Source organism: Globicephala melas, chromosome 6 (assembly GCF_963455315.2).
Source record: "Globicephala melas chromosome 6, mGloMel1.2, whole genome shotgun sequence".
In the NCBI taxonomy this organism is placed as follows: Eukaryota; Metazoa; Chordata; class Mammalia; order Artiodactyla; family Delphinidae; genus Globicephala; species Globicephala melas.
In genome coordinates, this window is record NC_083319.1 from 23,184,001 (window position 1) to 23,199,912 (window position 15,912).

Here is a 15,912-nt window from a genome sequence, read left to right on the forward strand (position 1 = left end):
CTAGTTTTGGTATCAGGGTGATGGTGGCCTCATAGAATGAGTTCAGGAGTGTTCCTTCCTCTGCAATTTTTTGGAATAGTTTCAGAAGGAGAGGTGTTAACTCTTCTCTAAATGTTTGATAGAATTCGCCTGTGAAGCCATCTGGTCCTAGACTTTTGCTTGTTGAGAGTTTTTTAATCACGGTTTCAATTTCAGTACTTGTGGTTGGTCTGTTCATATTTTCTGTTGCTTCCTGGTTCAGTCTTGGGAGATTGTACGTTTCTAAGAATTTGTCCATTTCTTCTAAGTTGTCCATTTTATTGGCATACAGTTGCTTGTAGTAGTCTTTTATGATCCTTTGTCTTTCTGTGTTGTCCATTGTAACTTCTCCTTTTTCATTCCTAATTTTATTGATTTGAGCCCTCTCCTTTTTTTTTCTTGATGAGTCTTGCTAAAGGTTTATCCATTTTGTTTATCCTTTCAAAGAACCAGCTTTTAGTTTCATTGATCATTTCTACTATTTTCTTGTTCTCTAATCCATTTATTTCTGCTCTGATCTTTATAATTTCTTTCCGTCTGCTAACTTTGGGTTTTGTTTGCTCTTCTTTCTCTAGTTGCTTTAGGTGTAAGGTTAGGTTGTTTTATTTGTGATTTTTCTTGTTTCCCGAGGTAAGATTGTATTGCTATGGACTTGCCTCTTTGAACTGCTTTTGCTGCATCCCATAGGTTTTGGATCATTGTGATTTTGTTTTCATTTGTCTCTAGGTATATTTTGATTTCCTCTTGGATTTCTTCAGGAATCCATTGGTTGTTTAGTAGCTATGTTTTTCTACCTTTGTTATTTGGGTTTTTTTCTCTTCCACTGATTTGGAGGTTATGCATTCTTTTTCTGTTCATAGTTATGTGAATTTTTTGTGTACAAATTGAACCTGTGTTTTTCTTTCAGTTTTTTCATATTGATATATATAAAAGGAAATGAGAACTTTATCTTTTCCTCTTCCCAACCATCCCCCGTTTCCCTCAGACTTTAAACATTTTTTCTTTATAATATGTAAAGATTATTATTTTTTTCCCTTAGATCGTATGTCTTTCTCTTTAAGGGGCTTTATTTGCTATTTCATAATTTTTACAATTATTTTAGCAAGATATTTAGCAATATATGGTATGTCCCACTACTTTCTTAATCTCAAGTGATTTATTGAATACCATTTTTTTCTCATACTTGAGTTCTTTATGTTGATTTCTTTTCAATCAGTGAAATACATCTTGATTTCCAGAAGTCATGCACATTCTCAAATGTCTTTCTCTTCCCTCATATTTACCAGTAGCTTGCCCAGATATAGAGTTTTGGGTTCATAATATTTTTTCCACATAGCTGTATATCTTATTTCATTCTTTTTTCATGGCATTTGTTTTTGCACAGGAAAAATGAAATGTCAGTTTGATTTTCCCATTTATTTTGTTTTTCTTTCCTAAACACTTGTCATACTTTCCCTTTGTTTTGGGTGTTAATCACTTTTTATTAATTTTGCTGGGAACTTGATGAGTTTTTATTGCCCTGAAACTTCAAGTAAGGAATATTTTCTTGCATTAATATCACAGCTTTTACTTGTGTTGTTCTGGAATTTTTTGGCTTCTTTTTACTGCCTCCAACAACAGTTTTAATCTTGCTGTTACAGTTTATGTTTTCTTTTCCATTTGTATGTTTATCTTAATCATTTTCTCCTATAGCTGCTGCCTTCTGTTCAAAGGATACAGTGTTGTCCTGCATCTTCTTGAAGATCTGTGCCAATATTTACTGAACTTTTTATAAAAAGGACTATTCAGAAATATGAATAATTCAATAATAATTCAGTATTTAATGCTATGATGCTTTGAAGTAATGTTCCCTTTTTTTCTGCTGAAGTATTTTTCGTAAGTCACACATCATTATAACTTTCCTACAAATGTTTCTCTCATTCTTAAATAGCTACAGCTTTATCAATTCTGGAATTTTCTACTATATACATGGGAAAATGTTCTCTTCTGTTTTTAAATATAATCAAGAATGTTAGAAGCATGATTTTTTTCTAAAAATTACATTATATTACGAGTCTTCTCTCTCAATAATGATTTATTCTGTTTTTAGCATATTTTAGTTGTTAAGACAAGGACTTTTGCATCCAGGAGACCTGGGTTTGAGACATAGAACATGTAGTAGTAAAGAACATGGCCTCTGGATCCCAATTCTCTTGGTTTAAACCCCAGCTTTGTCACTTACTGTGTAACTTTGGCAAGTTAGAACACCTCTTAGTGCCTTAGTTTTCTCATCTGTAAAATGAGGTTAATAATATTTATTACTTCATAGGTTCTTAAATGGATAAACAGATAATATTTATAAAATATATAGAACAGTCCCTGGGACATAGTGAATGCTATGTAAATATCTGCTTTAAAATTCTAGCTCTAATCTTTATCTCAATTTTGTTGTAAACCTAAAAAAAAGTCTTTGAAAAAGATAAACAAGCCAGAGCTTGTCTACCTGGAAACAGGCCTTAAACAAATGACAGTAGGAAGAAGAAAGGAGTGTACTACCATTGAAAAATATTTGACTTACTAATTACAAACAAGATAAATGTGATTTTGAATTTCAGCATAAAAATGTAATAAACCAATGTTAAATGCTAAAAAAATCTCCTAGCGCTATCACCTGTTAACTGAGTAACTTTAGTCAAATCATCAAATTACTCTAAGCCTCCATTCTCTCTTTAAAATAGACACAATCCTAATAAAAGTAATGTACTTATTAATAAAAATATTAGTAATTATTACTACTACTTATTAATACTGTGAGGATTAAAGGAGATAATTTATATCAAGTATCACCACATAAGTGCACATTCCTTGGTTGCTACTATTTTTTTAAATAATCTAATGCATACTTGACTACACTACATTTGTTTGGCTTTATTAAGTATTGCAAGTCTCTTTATTCCACAGTTTCTCTGTTGTTGAATTCTTAATTGTGAGTTACTTTACAGATGTGTAACTCCAGGGAGAGTAAGTACAGATTCAAAGCCGCATTGTCAGTGCAGAGGGAAGATATGAAGCAAGGTCAATCAGATCCTGCTTTTCATCTTTTTTTTTTTTTTTTTTCCTTGAGCCTGGGGAAAGCAGGGTCTGTGATTCTTTTTTCTTCAAAAGGCTTATTTCCCATCAGTAGGATCATTTCCCTCAAGCCCTTTACTTTCTCCTCACCCTTTGTCCAGTGCTTTGAACCGAAACAAGGGGCCCGGTGCTTTTTGCATATCTACAACTATTCTGTTCTGCTGGGAGTGAGTGTTGGGGGACACAATGGGGGAGGTGCAGCTGCACAGGTTGGGGGGGTTGATGGAATATGGGGTATACTGTCTTTAGCACGATGTTTTTACGCGTTGAGTATCATTGATGCCTTTTAGTCCATTTACGTACAGTGCTGTTTTGAATTTTCCCACAAATAAGCCCAGCCATAGCATGCCATGATGTGTTGTGATTGTAACTAATTGTGGGACATCAAAGAGGCCACTTCGTTACCTGCAAATAGCCAACTATATCAGTCTTCTAAAAAAATCTTGGTTTCTCTCCTTGCTTGAATTATACGATTATTTCTATGAAAAGCTATTTGGGACTTTACCCCCCTAATCAGTTTCCAAAATGTTGTTAACTGTCCATTGATGTACCCCACATAAAATGGGTTTCCCTGGCTTACCCACAGCTTGCCCATCCGGGACATACAAACCAGAAGGTTCACCAGGAGGAATTAGCACGTGCCTTCCATGTCCTGATGAAAATCACACTTCTCCACCTGGAAGTACTTCCCCTGAAGACTGTGTCTGCAAGGAGGGTTACCGGGCATCTGGCCAGACCTGCAAAGGTATGGATCCCACCACTGGCAGATAGGAAATATAAAAGCTGATCTCTTTTAGGGAAGTAATGCCGGTGTTTTCATCCAATTAATTGGGCATGGTCTTTAATATTCCTTCCTCTAATCTTATTTGGGGGGAATTCTTTGTTTTTATCATCTAGCATTCCTTATCACTGAACATATCCACATCTTGCTCCAGAGAAAGGAGATCTGAGACTCCACAAGTAATGTGACTATGAAAACAGATTTAGTATCGGAAAAGATCTAAAATGAATCTAAGAGAGAGAAGTCACAAATTTAACAGCAAATTTGAATAACAAATGAGCTAGTTTGGGCTCTGGTGATGGTTACATCCATTTAAAGAAAATATTTTTATAAGTAAAGTACTTTGATATTATTCATATCAAAAATTAAAAGTATTTAATTAGTCAAAGCTGTGGCTCTTGGGATTTGTGGCAGACATGCTTTGCTGGACTTATTTGTTCTTTACTTTATGCCACTCTAACTGAGAAGGAAAATAGCTAATGACGTATGAGGGTCAAGAACTAGAAAATTTCGTATCCACATAGATATGAAGATTTTAAAATTTCTAAGCTTAAACCATAATATTTAGTCTGTTTTTAAACTTAACTGGAAGCAAATACCTAGTAAGCATGAGCTATAAGTGTTCTTCTTCCAAATGTGCACTTAGGAATTCATATGCAGTAGATGGGAATGCTGTTGATAATTTAGCTCTGTGTATACAATGTCCTCTTGACCGGAAAAGAAAAAGCGGGGGTGGGGGGAGGATGCTTTATAGACAGAGACTCACTTTGCTTTTTACTCTTCTCCCTGTAAATGTTAGTTGTCCGCTGCCCTGCCCTGAAGCCTCCTGAAAATGGTTACTTTATCCAGAACACTTGCAACAGCCACTTCAATGCAGCCTGTGGGGTCCGATGTCACCCCGGGTTCGACCTCGTGGGAAGCAGCATCTTCTTGTGTCTGCCCGATGGTTTGTGGTCCGGCTCTGAGAGCTCCTGTAGAGGTATGCAGACTGCCAATTCACATTGTTTATTGATTGTCTTGCTCGACGTCCTCAACTTAAACTCTAATGGACTACTAGATTCTTTGTTTCTTTTGATTTCATAGACCATAGACCACAGAAAGAGAAAAAATTACAGGAGGTTTGAAGTCAGAACTACTAAGTTCAGTTGACCACATCATCCTAAACTATGCCCTTTGTGTTTCTTTTATGAACAAGCAAAGGAAAGGCCTGCCTGGGAAAGAAATGGACAGGTTACCTTAAACCTCAGATTTCAAGCAGCCAAGACAGGGTCCAGGGAGAGTTTGGGGATGGTCAGTGTGCGGCTTTGATGTCTACTTTGATTGTAGGCCTCCAAGGACCACACCAGTATCCTGTGACAAGAGTAGTTAGCCAATGTATACATCCCCAGCCTTCACTTTGAATAGACAGCATGCCACAGAAAGTGGGAGTTTGCTAAAGTGACATCCCAAAGAGCCTCATCGGGCCAACAGAAAAGGGGGCAGTACCATAGATAGAACCTGAGGCTCCCACATCAGATACAGAGGAACAACAAGCAAAATTGAGAGTACCTTAATTCGCTTCCACTCTTGCCGTCTCCAAGACCTACTTTCCTACTTCTTACGACCACTGCATGGCCAGCTTCCTAGGGTTTCACAAATTGGGTTGAAAGAGAAGGCTCTCTAAGAAGAGAGGGGGACAAGCCAAAGGACTTGAGAATCCCTGCCCGTGAAGCTTCTGAATACAGTACTCCCCCCGTCACCTCGGGTTGCCAGGTGAAATACAGGACACCCGTTTAGATTCAAATTTTAGATAAACAACAAATAACTTTTTAGTATAAGTAAGTCCCATACAAGACTGGAGACCTTCTTATACAAAGAATTATTTGTTGCTTTTCTGAAATTCAAATTTAACTGGATATCCTCATTTGTTTGTTTTTATGCTAAATCTGGCAACATGACCCCCAACACATCCCCTAGGCATCCTTTGGCAATATAGTTTGCTGAGGCTTTGACTGTTCCAAGACCCTGTATCACCCAGCTCACTGGAGTAGGGTAAGAAGTTCTGTCTTCTAGTCTTCTCTTAGCTCCCACACCCATAAGGGAAGCCAACCTACTCACAACTTCACGGTCATTTGTGAACCCCAGGAGACATTCACTGTTTGTATTAATCGGCTACCAATACTGAACTCATCTATGAATATGAATTTGCTTAAATCAGGTCCCAGTCCAGACCCTTATCTCTACTTAACAAAAAGAGAAGGAGTCAGCAAATTGAACAAGGGAGACCTGAAAGAAGAGGGGAGAAAAATGGAATCACAGAGATTCAAAGGCAATTACATTGGTAAAATAAGATTAGGATTCCAAGAAATGGGAGAAATCTGAGAGGAGGAAGGTATCTTAGGGAGAAGAAAAAGGTTGCTGGCACAATAAACAGACATAGTCAAAAGCCAAATTAATAAGTTAGAAAATCAACGCAAGAAATCCTTCTGAAAGTAGAGCAACATTTGAAAGATTAGAAAAAAGATGAAAGAATAAAATGACACAGGAATAGTCACAGGAAATAGACTCTTCACAGATTAGGAATCCAGAGAGAGAATGGAGTGGAGGAGAAGCACTAATAGAAGATCAAAGAATATAACTGCAAGCTGAAATCTTGAAAATACACATGACTGAAATCTTTGATAGTCAACTTAAAATCACTTACTGGGTGCCAGGAAACAAATTATAGAAAACAGATCCATGTCTGGAAATAATCTTATTGAAACTTCTGAAAGCCCTGGAAAAATTAGAAAATTGGGCCTGTTTCACAGTTAGAAATAATATTACCTATAAAGGAAAGGGAATCAGACTTGCCTTGAGCCCGTTATTAGCCATTCTAAATGTTAGAAGATAAGAGTATGTTTCCTGAATTCTGAAAGAAAAGAATTAGACCCTAGATTTCTAAACTCCGACAAGCTATTGTTTATGTGGGAAAGCAAAGCAAAGACATTCTTAGTCATACAGTCTCAAAGGGTAAAAAGCCTGTTACTGAAAAGGTTGATCATAGGAACCTCTTAGAAATATTCCTGTAAAGTTACATAGTTATTAAGTTCTTTGTAAAACCTCTACCCCTTCTTCCAAATACCTCATGGCAGAAGGTAGAAAACATGACATTTTAACTTTCCACTTACTGACCTTCCAAAGAAGAGTGAGAAAATCAGGCAGACATCCCCTTTAGGATAAGGTCTGGCCCTTGCCTCTTTAACCCTCTACAGTCTCCATCCTGAGCCTCGAATCCTACACTAAAGCCTTAAGAAATGGCCGTGCCCTCTCAGGAAGCCATCCGTTTGCAAGTTGTTTCAACAGCCTTGATTGTCCAGTCATTCCTTTGGTCCCTGTATATAAGCCCTCCCTGTCGCTGACCTTCTCATCTGGGATGGGATGACCCCTAACCTCTGTATGTGCATCCACAAACCTGTCCTACCCGCATTCTAGCCCTTGCGCTTTGTGTGTGAGGGTCAGTCAGGGAAGCCCAGGAAATACACCATCTGTGCTATGGGATAAGGAACTTATTTTAAGAATCAGACCTTACACGATTTTGGAAGGAGCTGGGAAGTGGAAGGGCCAGAAGAGGAATTGGAGGATCAGAGGAGTCACTACCAGTTCAGTCTGAGAATCCAAGCCCACCCAGCTGCTGAAGTGGAACCACAAGGGAGAAGTGCGTTGGGAAGTCTAAGAGAAGCTTTATCTCTCTGTAACCATGCCCTGATGCTCTACATCCAAGAACCCAGCAGTGAGCTTGGGGCCACCTTGGGTCAACAGGGTCAGCAATTGGGATGTGGAGTGGAGGTGACCAAAGACAAGCTGGAACCTACTGTGCATGTGTGCATTTGTCCATCACTGATTCTGCCTGCAGTGATCACTGCCTCTCTTCCGCCTTCCAAGATCAAGTGCAGATTCTTCTTTAGATCAACCCTAAACTGGCCCACAGTAAGGGGATTCTGACAGTGTTTCCCAGCTTAACCAACTTGTTACAATACAAACCACCCTACTTACTTTAATTAATTAACTCATTGATCGCCTCTGCTGGTCTGTGAGCTCATTATGAGCACAGAACGTATCTTCCCCCACCCCAGCTAATCCTTGGTTATACTTCTGGTAAATGATATGGATAAGTACATTGACAAATAGATACGCTGACAGTCTGCTTGTGTCACTTCCCATTGTGCAGTCCCATTTTTAAAAAGCAGGCTTGTTGTCTTTTATGCAATTTGCATTGATGTCCCCGTATAAGTAAAATAACTTTAATCAAAATAAGAGCGATGCTCCAGGATGTGAACTTTTCTGAGCTCCCTTTAATTTCACCTCCAAAAAACTACTCCCTAACTTACCAGTGAACGAAGTTGTCCTGAATGAAGGTACTAAGTCAGGCTCTTCCTCTGGCTCCTCATTAAAGGATTTAGTTATAGACATACTTCGTTTTACTGAGCTTTGCTTTATTTTGCTTTGCTGATGTTGCAGTTTTTACAAATTGAAGGTTTGTACTGATAACAACCCCACGTTGTCAGATGATGGTTAGCATTTTTTAGCAATAAACTGTTTTTAAGTAATGGGCGTATATTGGTTTTTAGAATAATGCTAATTTGCACACTTAATAGACTACAGTATAGTGTAAACATAACTTTTTTTTTTTTTGGCGGTACGCGGGCCTCTCACTGTTGTGGCCTCTCCCGTTGCGGAGCACAGACTCTGGATGCGCAGGCCCAGCGGCCATGGCTCACGGGCCCAGCCGCTCCGCGGCATGTGGGATCTTCCCGGACCGGGGCACGAACCCGTGTCCCCTGCATCAGCAGGCAGACTCTCAACCAGTGCGCCACCAGGGAAGCCCTAAACATAACTTTTATATGCACTGGGAAACCAAAAAAATCATGGGACTTGCTTTACTGCAATAGTCACTGTATTTGGTGGTCTGGAACTGAGCCTGCAATATCTCTGAGGTCTGCCTGTACCTGAGGTATTGTTCTGTGAAACATATACCATAATTCATTAATTCAAAAACACTTTTCCCCCCACATCTTAACATCCTAAAACTGAAATGTACCTCAACAACCGTGGCGTTAAATCCTTTCACAGACATTACTGTTTATTTATTAGCAGCTTATAAAATAATGTTGTGCCTTACAATTGGGGCGTCTGGGATTCGGTGAAATATGGCAGTTATGTGGGAATTCACTTCTGTTTCAGGAGGGGTAGTGTGGAGAAAGAAGCATTTTACAGGTCTAATTTAAATCTAATTATAAAGACAGAGGATAAGTTTATTTTTTTTCTTGAAAATCTTTCTAAAAGCGAGGCAGAAATGAAAGACCAGTGTAAAATAAAAAACCTTTTACAAATTTCATGTTACATCCTAAATGTTTTGTAGGGTTAAATAATAACTAATAGTCTTGATTCTTATTCCTCCTATACATTCTTCATTAAAACACTTACGCTCTGAATTTTATCTGAATTACACATTCCTTTCTAAACTAGTAAGGATTCCTTTGTGGTTTCTCAGTGATAACTAGCTAAACCACAACATGAAAGTAAAGTCAATTTTGTGATAGTATTTTTCCTGAGAAAAACGTTCAGGCAACAGTGAGAACCCTGCATTTCACATCAGATTTATTTTATTTTCAGTATAGAAGCTGTCAAAATTGGGAGAGTGACAGGAAGTGGAAATCTGAGGAAAAAATCTAACGAGTCTTTCCACTGAGAACCAGATCAAGTTCTCACATTGTCTGCTACCTAGTAGACCATTCTCTTGAAAGACTAAATTGCTGTTTTCTAAAAAGACTAAATAAATACTTAAGGATTGCTTTAACATGAATGTCAGTCAAACGTTTATTGCAGAAGTTTTCAGCTTATGGAAATAAAAATATTTTTGAAGTTGAAACTCATAAATAAGCATGTTCCTATCGAAAATGATAAAAATGGTCATTCTTGGTTGAAAAGGAGTATAAAATGTTTAAGAACTAAATAGGAATTATTACATATGCTTTGTTTTCCCTGAGGAGCAGTGCAAGTTTATTAAACCAACACTTGAGAAGCAATGTAATTTGCATATGTATGAAACACCAGCTCTAATTTACTATCAGTTCTCTTGAGAGATGTTGCAAGTTCATTTCCTCTCAAGTTGGAAAGCTGGAGTCATTTCAGCAGTTTATTGGATCAAAAGCAGTTGTTTAATATGGTTTTCTAGATTTTCTATATCTTGATCATAGTAATTTGTCTCATTCACTTTTAATCCTACCTGGCTCTTGGTATTGTGCTACGCCTGATGAGTGCCCTCAAGAAAAGTCAAAATATGGGCGGCAAAATATTTCTACACCCTTGATGGATACACTCAGTAAAGATTCTACTTACATGGTGGACACACTCAATAAAAATCGAAACGTGGAAGGCAAAATAATTCTGCTCATTTGTCATTAATAGTTGACTTTGGTCCAAACCATCCCAGTGATTGAAAGGCGAGGGCTTATGGTTTAACTTCTAATCTAATTCTTGAATTTTCTCTAAGGAGTAATCAATCCTAAATGAATATTTCATGCACCCAATATTTATGTTCTGCCAACTAATATAATTTGAATGGGTTCCTTCAGAGTAGATTCTGTGAAACCGCGACTTCAGTTGAATATGCACTGAATATTTTACCCCAACTTCCTTTCCTATTATTTTAAAGTTAAGCTTTCATCATAAGTAACTGCATGCTTCATATGAAAAATTGGCAAATGCATAAAAGAAGGAAAAAGACATCTTACCCAGAGTCTCAACAAAGTTCTTGAGTCCCAAGTGATTTTGTTCAAAAATATTTAGAGATCTCTCTGTTGTCTTGTGGCCTTTAGTGTTGCAGGAGTGTTATCTGAGAGAAAAGTGAGATTTGTTCTTTGCAGGGGTTTTTGCTTTTCGTACAATGCCTGATGCTTATTGGATTATATCTGTAAGCTATTAAAATGAGTATCCGCGCCCATCTGTTGGCATATTCAACAAGAATCCACTGTCTTGTGCTCTCCGTATCTCTGTTTATCACCAGGATGTACATGCCATCTGACTGAAAGGGTGCACGGCCGTGGGTCTCTGCAGCCCCCCACCTCTCCCTCTCCCTTCCCTGCACTCTCCTTTCCCCATCCTCTTCCATGTCTCCCCCTCCCCTCCTCTTCCTCTCTGTCACCTGCCTTTCTCCTCCCCTTCTCTTCCCTTTCTTCTCCCCTCTCCTTATTCTCCCCCTTTCTTTCCTCCTTTACTGTCCTTCCTCCTTCCTCCTTCTCCTGATTTGGAATCCTGATTTGAGTGGGTCTAAGCTAGAACTGGGGGGAAAGAAGTGTAGAAAGAGCATAAACTCTTTAGAGATAATTTTACCTAAAGAAGAACACATCATAGATTGGAGGCTCCAGTAGGGTATAGAATTTGATGGAGTTGAAGCTCTTGAGGGAATAATCTAGGAAGATAGGAGGTCGTTGTCAGAGGAGGGTGCGTGGATTGGTGCTGGCAAGGTCTAGAGGATAAGGCAGTGGAGGGGAGGCTGAAATAAGGTGAAGGATGTGGTTATTGGTGAAGAAGAGGTAAAGAATATGACTCTGGGGTATTGGAATGATCATCTACATAGATCATGAAATCACCAGCTTGTGTGTGTGTGTGTGTGCACGTGTGTGCCAGAGAGAGAGAGAGAGAGAGAGAGAGAGAAATATAAAATCATGAAAGAATGAGAAGTGGCCAAAAGGTCAGCAGGCAACTGGGGAGCGGGGGTGGGGGTGGGGGGGAAGGGATGTTTTTCCTCCCTCCAGGGAGCTGGAGGTGTTTAGGAAGAAGGAAGAGAATGATCTGGGAAGGCATTAAAGAGCAGGTACTGTCTATAAGAGACAATAAGATTTTTTACTAGGATGAGAAAGTAAGGAAAAGTTCATAAGAGAAGTTTAGGATAGGACGGGATTTACTGAGGACTGATGATGTATTCCAGAGGGCAGGTGCATGAGTTTGTGAGTTAGAGTTGGATCAGAGCTGTGTGGGGATGACCCTGGTAGATGAAGCGATTGTCCTGAACAAGAATATAGGGCCTGCTGACATTGACTGAGATGTGCTCTAAGGCGCTCTATGGGATTTGGGTGGGCTAGGCGGTGGTAGACTCTTGCCGGAACTCAGAGCACAGATGTCACTTGGGAACCTGCAGGAGCAGTCCGAGTACCTTCTTGTAGCTTTTCTGATGCAGCGTTGAGGCAGGAGTGGCAACGCTGGTGAAACGTACAGTTCTCTGGACAACCCATGGTACTTCTGCTGCTGGTGGTGCAGAGGCACAGGGCCTTCTCCAGCCTCCAGAGCTTAGTAAATACTCTTCTAACTCCTTTTTCATGGTGGTTTCAAAGTCAATAGAGAAAGCAAGTGTATCACCAGTTGCAACCTGGTCACTTCTCAGACCAGGGGAACATGATCTGGGCTCACAGGCTCTACCCCTGAGCAAGGTTGGAACACATACAAATCCCATGAGCTGAAAGAGGCGAAAGAGCTTCCCTTGGAAAATTAACAAAGGGAAAATGAATGGATGCTGGGCAGAGGGAATTAGGGTTTGCATATACCTACTGGTATCAGTGACCCAAATAACTAGGTCATAATACAATTAAGGGTTTGTTTTTCTCTCACCTGAAAGGACAGAAGTAGGTAATCCAAAACTGCTATGATAGCTCATTGTCATCAGAGACCCAGGCTTCTTTTATTTTTTTGCTGTACCATCTTAGTGCATGAGACTTACCCTGTAATATGCTGGGGCCCTATCCTTCATGTTTGTATTTCAGGACAAAAGGAGGAAGAGGGGAAGGCAAAAAAGGTACTCTCTCAACTGAGACAGTCCCCACTCAAAAGCTTTTCCAGAAGTCCCATACAACCTTAGCGTATATGTCACTGGCTCTCATTTGTTGCGATGGAGGTGGAGAATTGTTATCTTCTAGCTGTGCCTGTTACTATGCTGAATAAAACTGGGAGGAGTGGTTATTGGGTGGGCAACTAGCAGTCTCTGCTGCAGCAGCAAAAACAAACAAAACAATGGTAATGCATAAGTCAATATTATCATCATGAGCTGGGATTTGCAGGAAGCGTCTGGGAAGAAAGGAGTGAAAAAGCTAAAAGGACCAGAATTGTGGCTAGAGTAGAATGCTGGAGTTCAAGATTGCAGAGGCTGAGCAGCTGTCAAGAGTCTGGGATCATTAAAAATCCCAGGATATGCCCATGAGGTCTGAAAACGGAAGTGAACCTGATCTCTGTCCTGGGAAAGACCCCTTCCTTTTGTTAGAACGTAGCCTGGAGAATCACAGCAAAGGCCCAGCTGAGGGCTGCAGGGACCTCCCTTTGTAAACCATCCCCAGTCTCCAGCCATCATTGTCCATTTAGGGCCAGACTCCTTAAACAGCTTAAGTTTCCCACCTGTAGACAGAGGTGGAACACAGTGATGTTGTTTAGGCCATGCATTTGATAAAACATAGGCTTTTAATTATCCCATACTAACTGAAAATATAATGGTGTGTTATTTACTGTTTGTAATGTGTAGGCCTTATTAAATTTATAATTATTATCTTTGTCCTCATTGAGTAGAATATGATCTAATTGTTTTCATTTCACATAGCGAGAACATGCCCTCGTCTCCGCCAACCCAAACATGGCCGCCTCAGCTGTTCTACCGGAGAACTGTCCTATAGGACAGTGTGTTTGGTCACCTGTGATGAAGGGTACAGACTAGAAGGAAGTGCTAGGCTTACCTGCCAAGTAAACGCCCAGTGGGATGGTCTAGAACCTCGGTGTGTGGGTAAGTTCTTAGAAGGCATGGTGCCTTGGATGGGTCATTTCTCTTGCTCTCTGGTTTCTCCTCTTTTCTGTGAAGACCTAGAACTAAAAACTGACTCATTATGGGTATAAATACACATCCATATGTATAGGTATGTGGCGCTGTAGACACATGAACAAATACGTAGTTTTATTCCCCTCCACTGGTAAAAAGACTTCTCACCACAATCCAGTTTTCCGAATCCCTAAAGTTTACAGCTTCAAATGGTAATGATTTTTGTTTTAATTGGGGCAAATTTGGATGGATTTTTAAACAGCAAATGCTGTGTAATTCCCTCAATTTTTAAAACACAATTTACCTTTACCTTGTTGATGAAAGGACAAAATTATGAACCAGTGAATGTTAAGATGGGCCGTAAAATTCTCTTTCATCAGAAGATTTTCTGCCTTGTCCTTCACTAAGAGTTGTGACATCTCATACCTGAAATTGGGTCCAGAATGAATAAACTCAGTAGCTCTTCCAGTTTGCTGCATCTTATACACTGTTGAAACGTTAACGATGGTAATGATGATGATGAAATGATAATAACTACCATTAGTGAACCCTTACGATGTGTCAGATACAGTATACCTGGGAGTGCTAACAGGTAAGTCATTAAATAACCAACTTCCAAAATAGGAAGAAGAACTATATGTAGGGAATAAATTGAGGTATTCCAGGACCCTAGATGGGAAAACTAGGTACTATAACTATCTCTATTCTTTATAAATTGATTTACAGGTTTATTCTAGTATAATCTAGTATTGGATCCAGGGCTGATAATAAGGGAAGGTGTCACCAGAAAGGATATTGGGCTTTACTGAGGGGTTCAGTAACAGTCCTAGAGTTGACCCTCATGGTGCAGGCTCAGAAAACTTATACGGGGGTATTATATATTTAAATAATAATTTAATAATAAAAATAACAAGTAAAGTTTATTAACAATGAGATACTTGTCATGACTACTGAAAGACATAGGCCTGACAGGCATAATATTTCCCTGGAGGCAGAAGCTACAAGGATTCCCAAACCACAAACAGACTTAGTTGGCATAAAACCAAGACAAAGGGAGTTAGCTTCTCCAGATAGTTCACAGAATTAAATGAAGATGATGGATCTATCCACCATAAAAAGGCTGCTTTGGCAATGGAACAAAAAATCTCAATAAATCCCTTTAGTTGGAACGTTGTCTCCCAAGATTAGAATTTGTATCTAGATATTAATGTTTACTCCTGAGAATCATCTATTTCACTGGCTCCATGGATGAGTAGCTTTTCTTGTGAGGGACCCAGTCTTTTATTAAAAATGTAATACATTTAATAAGGTTACTCTGGAGTTATTCTTTAAAGAATTTAAATTTAATTATTAAGTTTAACTTAAAATTTTAAAATTCTTTAAACTTTAAGAATTCTCTTTAAAATTATTGCGTACATCCCTGTAATGATTTAAAGTGTATGTCAATCTTGGTAGATTTGAAGTCTAACCATCAAAAGGAAATTATATCCTTATTTACAATTTATTGGGGAACAACTCACCGTAGCCCCCAAATTCTGACAATAACGATAATTACTATGAAATTTTCCACTTAAAAAATTGATAGACATGAATAGAAAGCGTATTGAAGAATAGATAGTTGCAAAACTGGAAAATTTTGAACATGAGGTACAATGAGGGAGAACTTATTCTCACCATCATAAGACAGATTATGAACCCACAGTGATTAAAATAGTACATTAATGGTACAAAGATGCACAGAACAATGGAAGCAAACATGGCTCAGAAACAAACATTATTTTTTGTAGAAGAATATAATATTCAGTAAGGGAAATTTTAGATATCCATGGGGGAAAGAAGCTTATCTAAAAATTAGTCAGTTTTGACTCACCTCATTTTTAAAAATCACTAAGTTAATTTAACTAATTAATTAAATGAGGCAAATTAAGGAGTGAAGTATAAGAAATAATATGGAGAAAATACGGATTTTAATGGAGAAGAACTTCATATAAATAAAAAGGACACTAGATTTGAATACATAAAGATGTAAATTTCTGTACTTCAAATGAACTCTCTGCATTATTAAAATGCAAACAAGAAAAAGTTATTTGAAACACATAAAAAAAAAGTCAATGTCCTTAACATTTTCTGACGTATGAAACTAGACCAAAACACAAAAATGTGAAGACTCCAATACAAAAAGAGATAA

General features: G+C 38.6%; 1 protein-coding gene across 2 annotated transcripts in view; it reads left to right on the forward strand.

Moving 5' to 3' along the window:
* The window catches only part of SVEP1 (sushi, von Willebrand factor type A, EGF and pentraxin domain containing 1), a 185,675-nt gene that overhangs the window by 60,711 nt on the left and 109,052 nt on the right, over positions 1-15,912 (forward strand). For both annotated transcript variants that reach the window (XM_060300636.1, XM_030859035.2), the window contains exons 4-6: positions 3,713-3,871; positions 4,707-4,886; positions 13,512-13,691. In XM_060300636.1, coding sequence (XP_060156619.1) covers positions 3,713-3,871; positions 4,707-4,886; positions 13,512-13,691 — 519 coding nt within the window. The remainder of the gene's footprint in view (positions 1-3,712; positions 3,872-4,706; positions 4,887-13,511; positions 13,692-15,912) is intronic.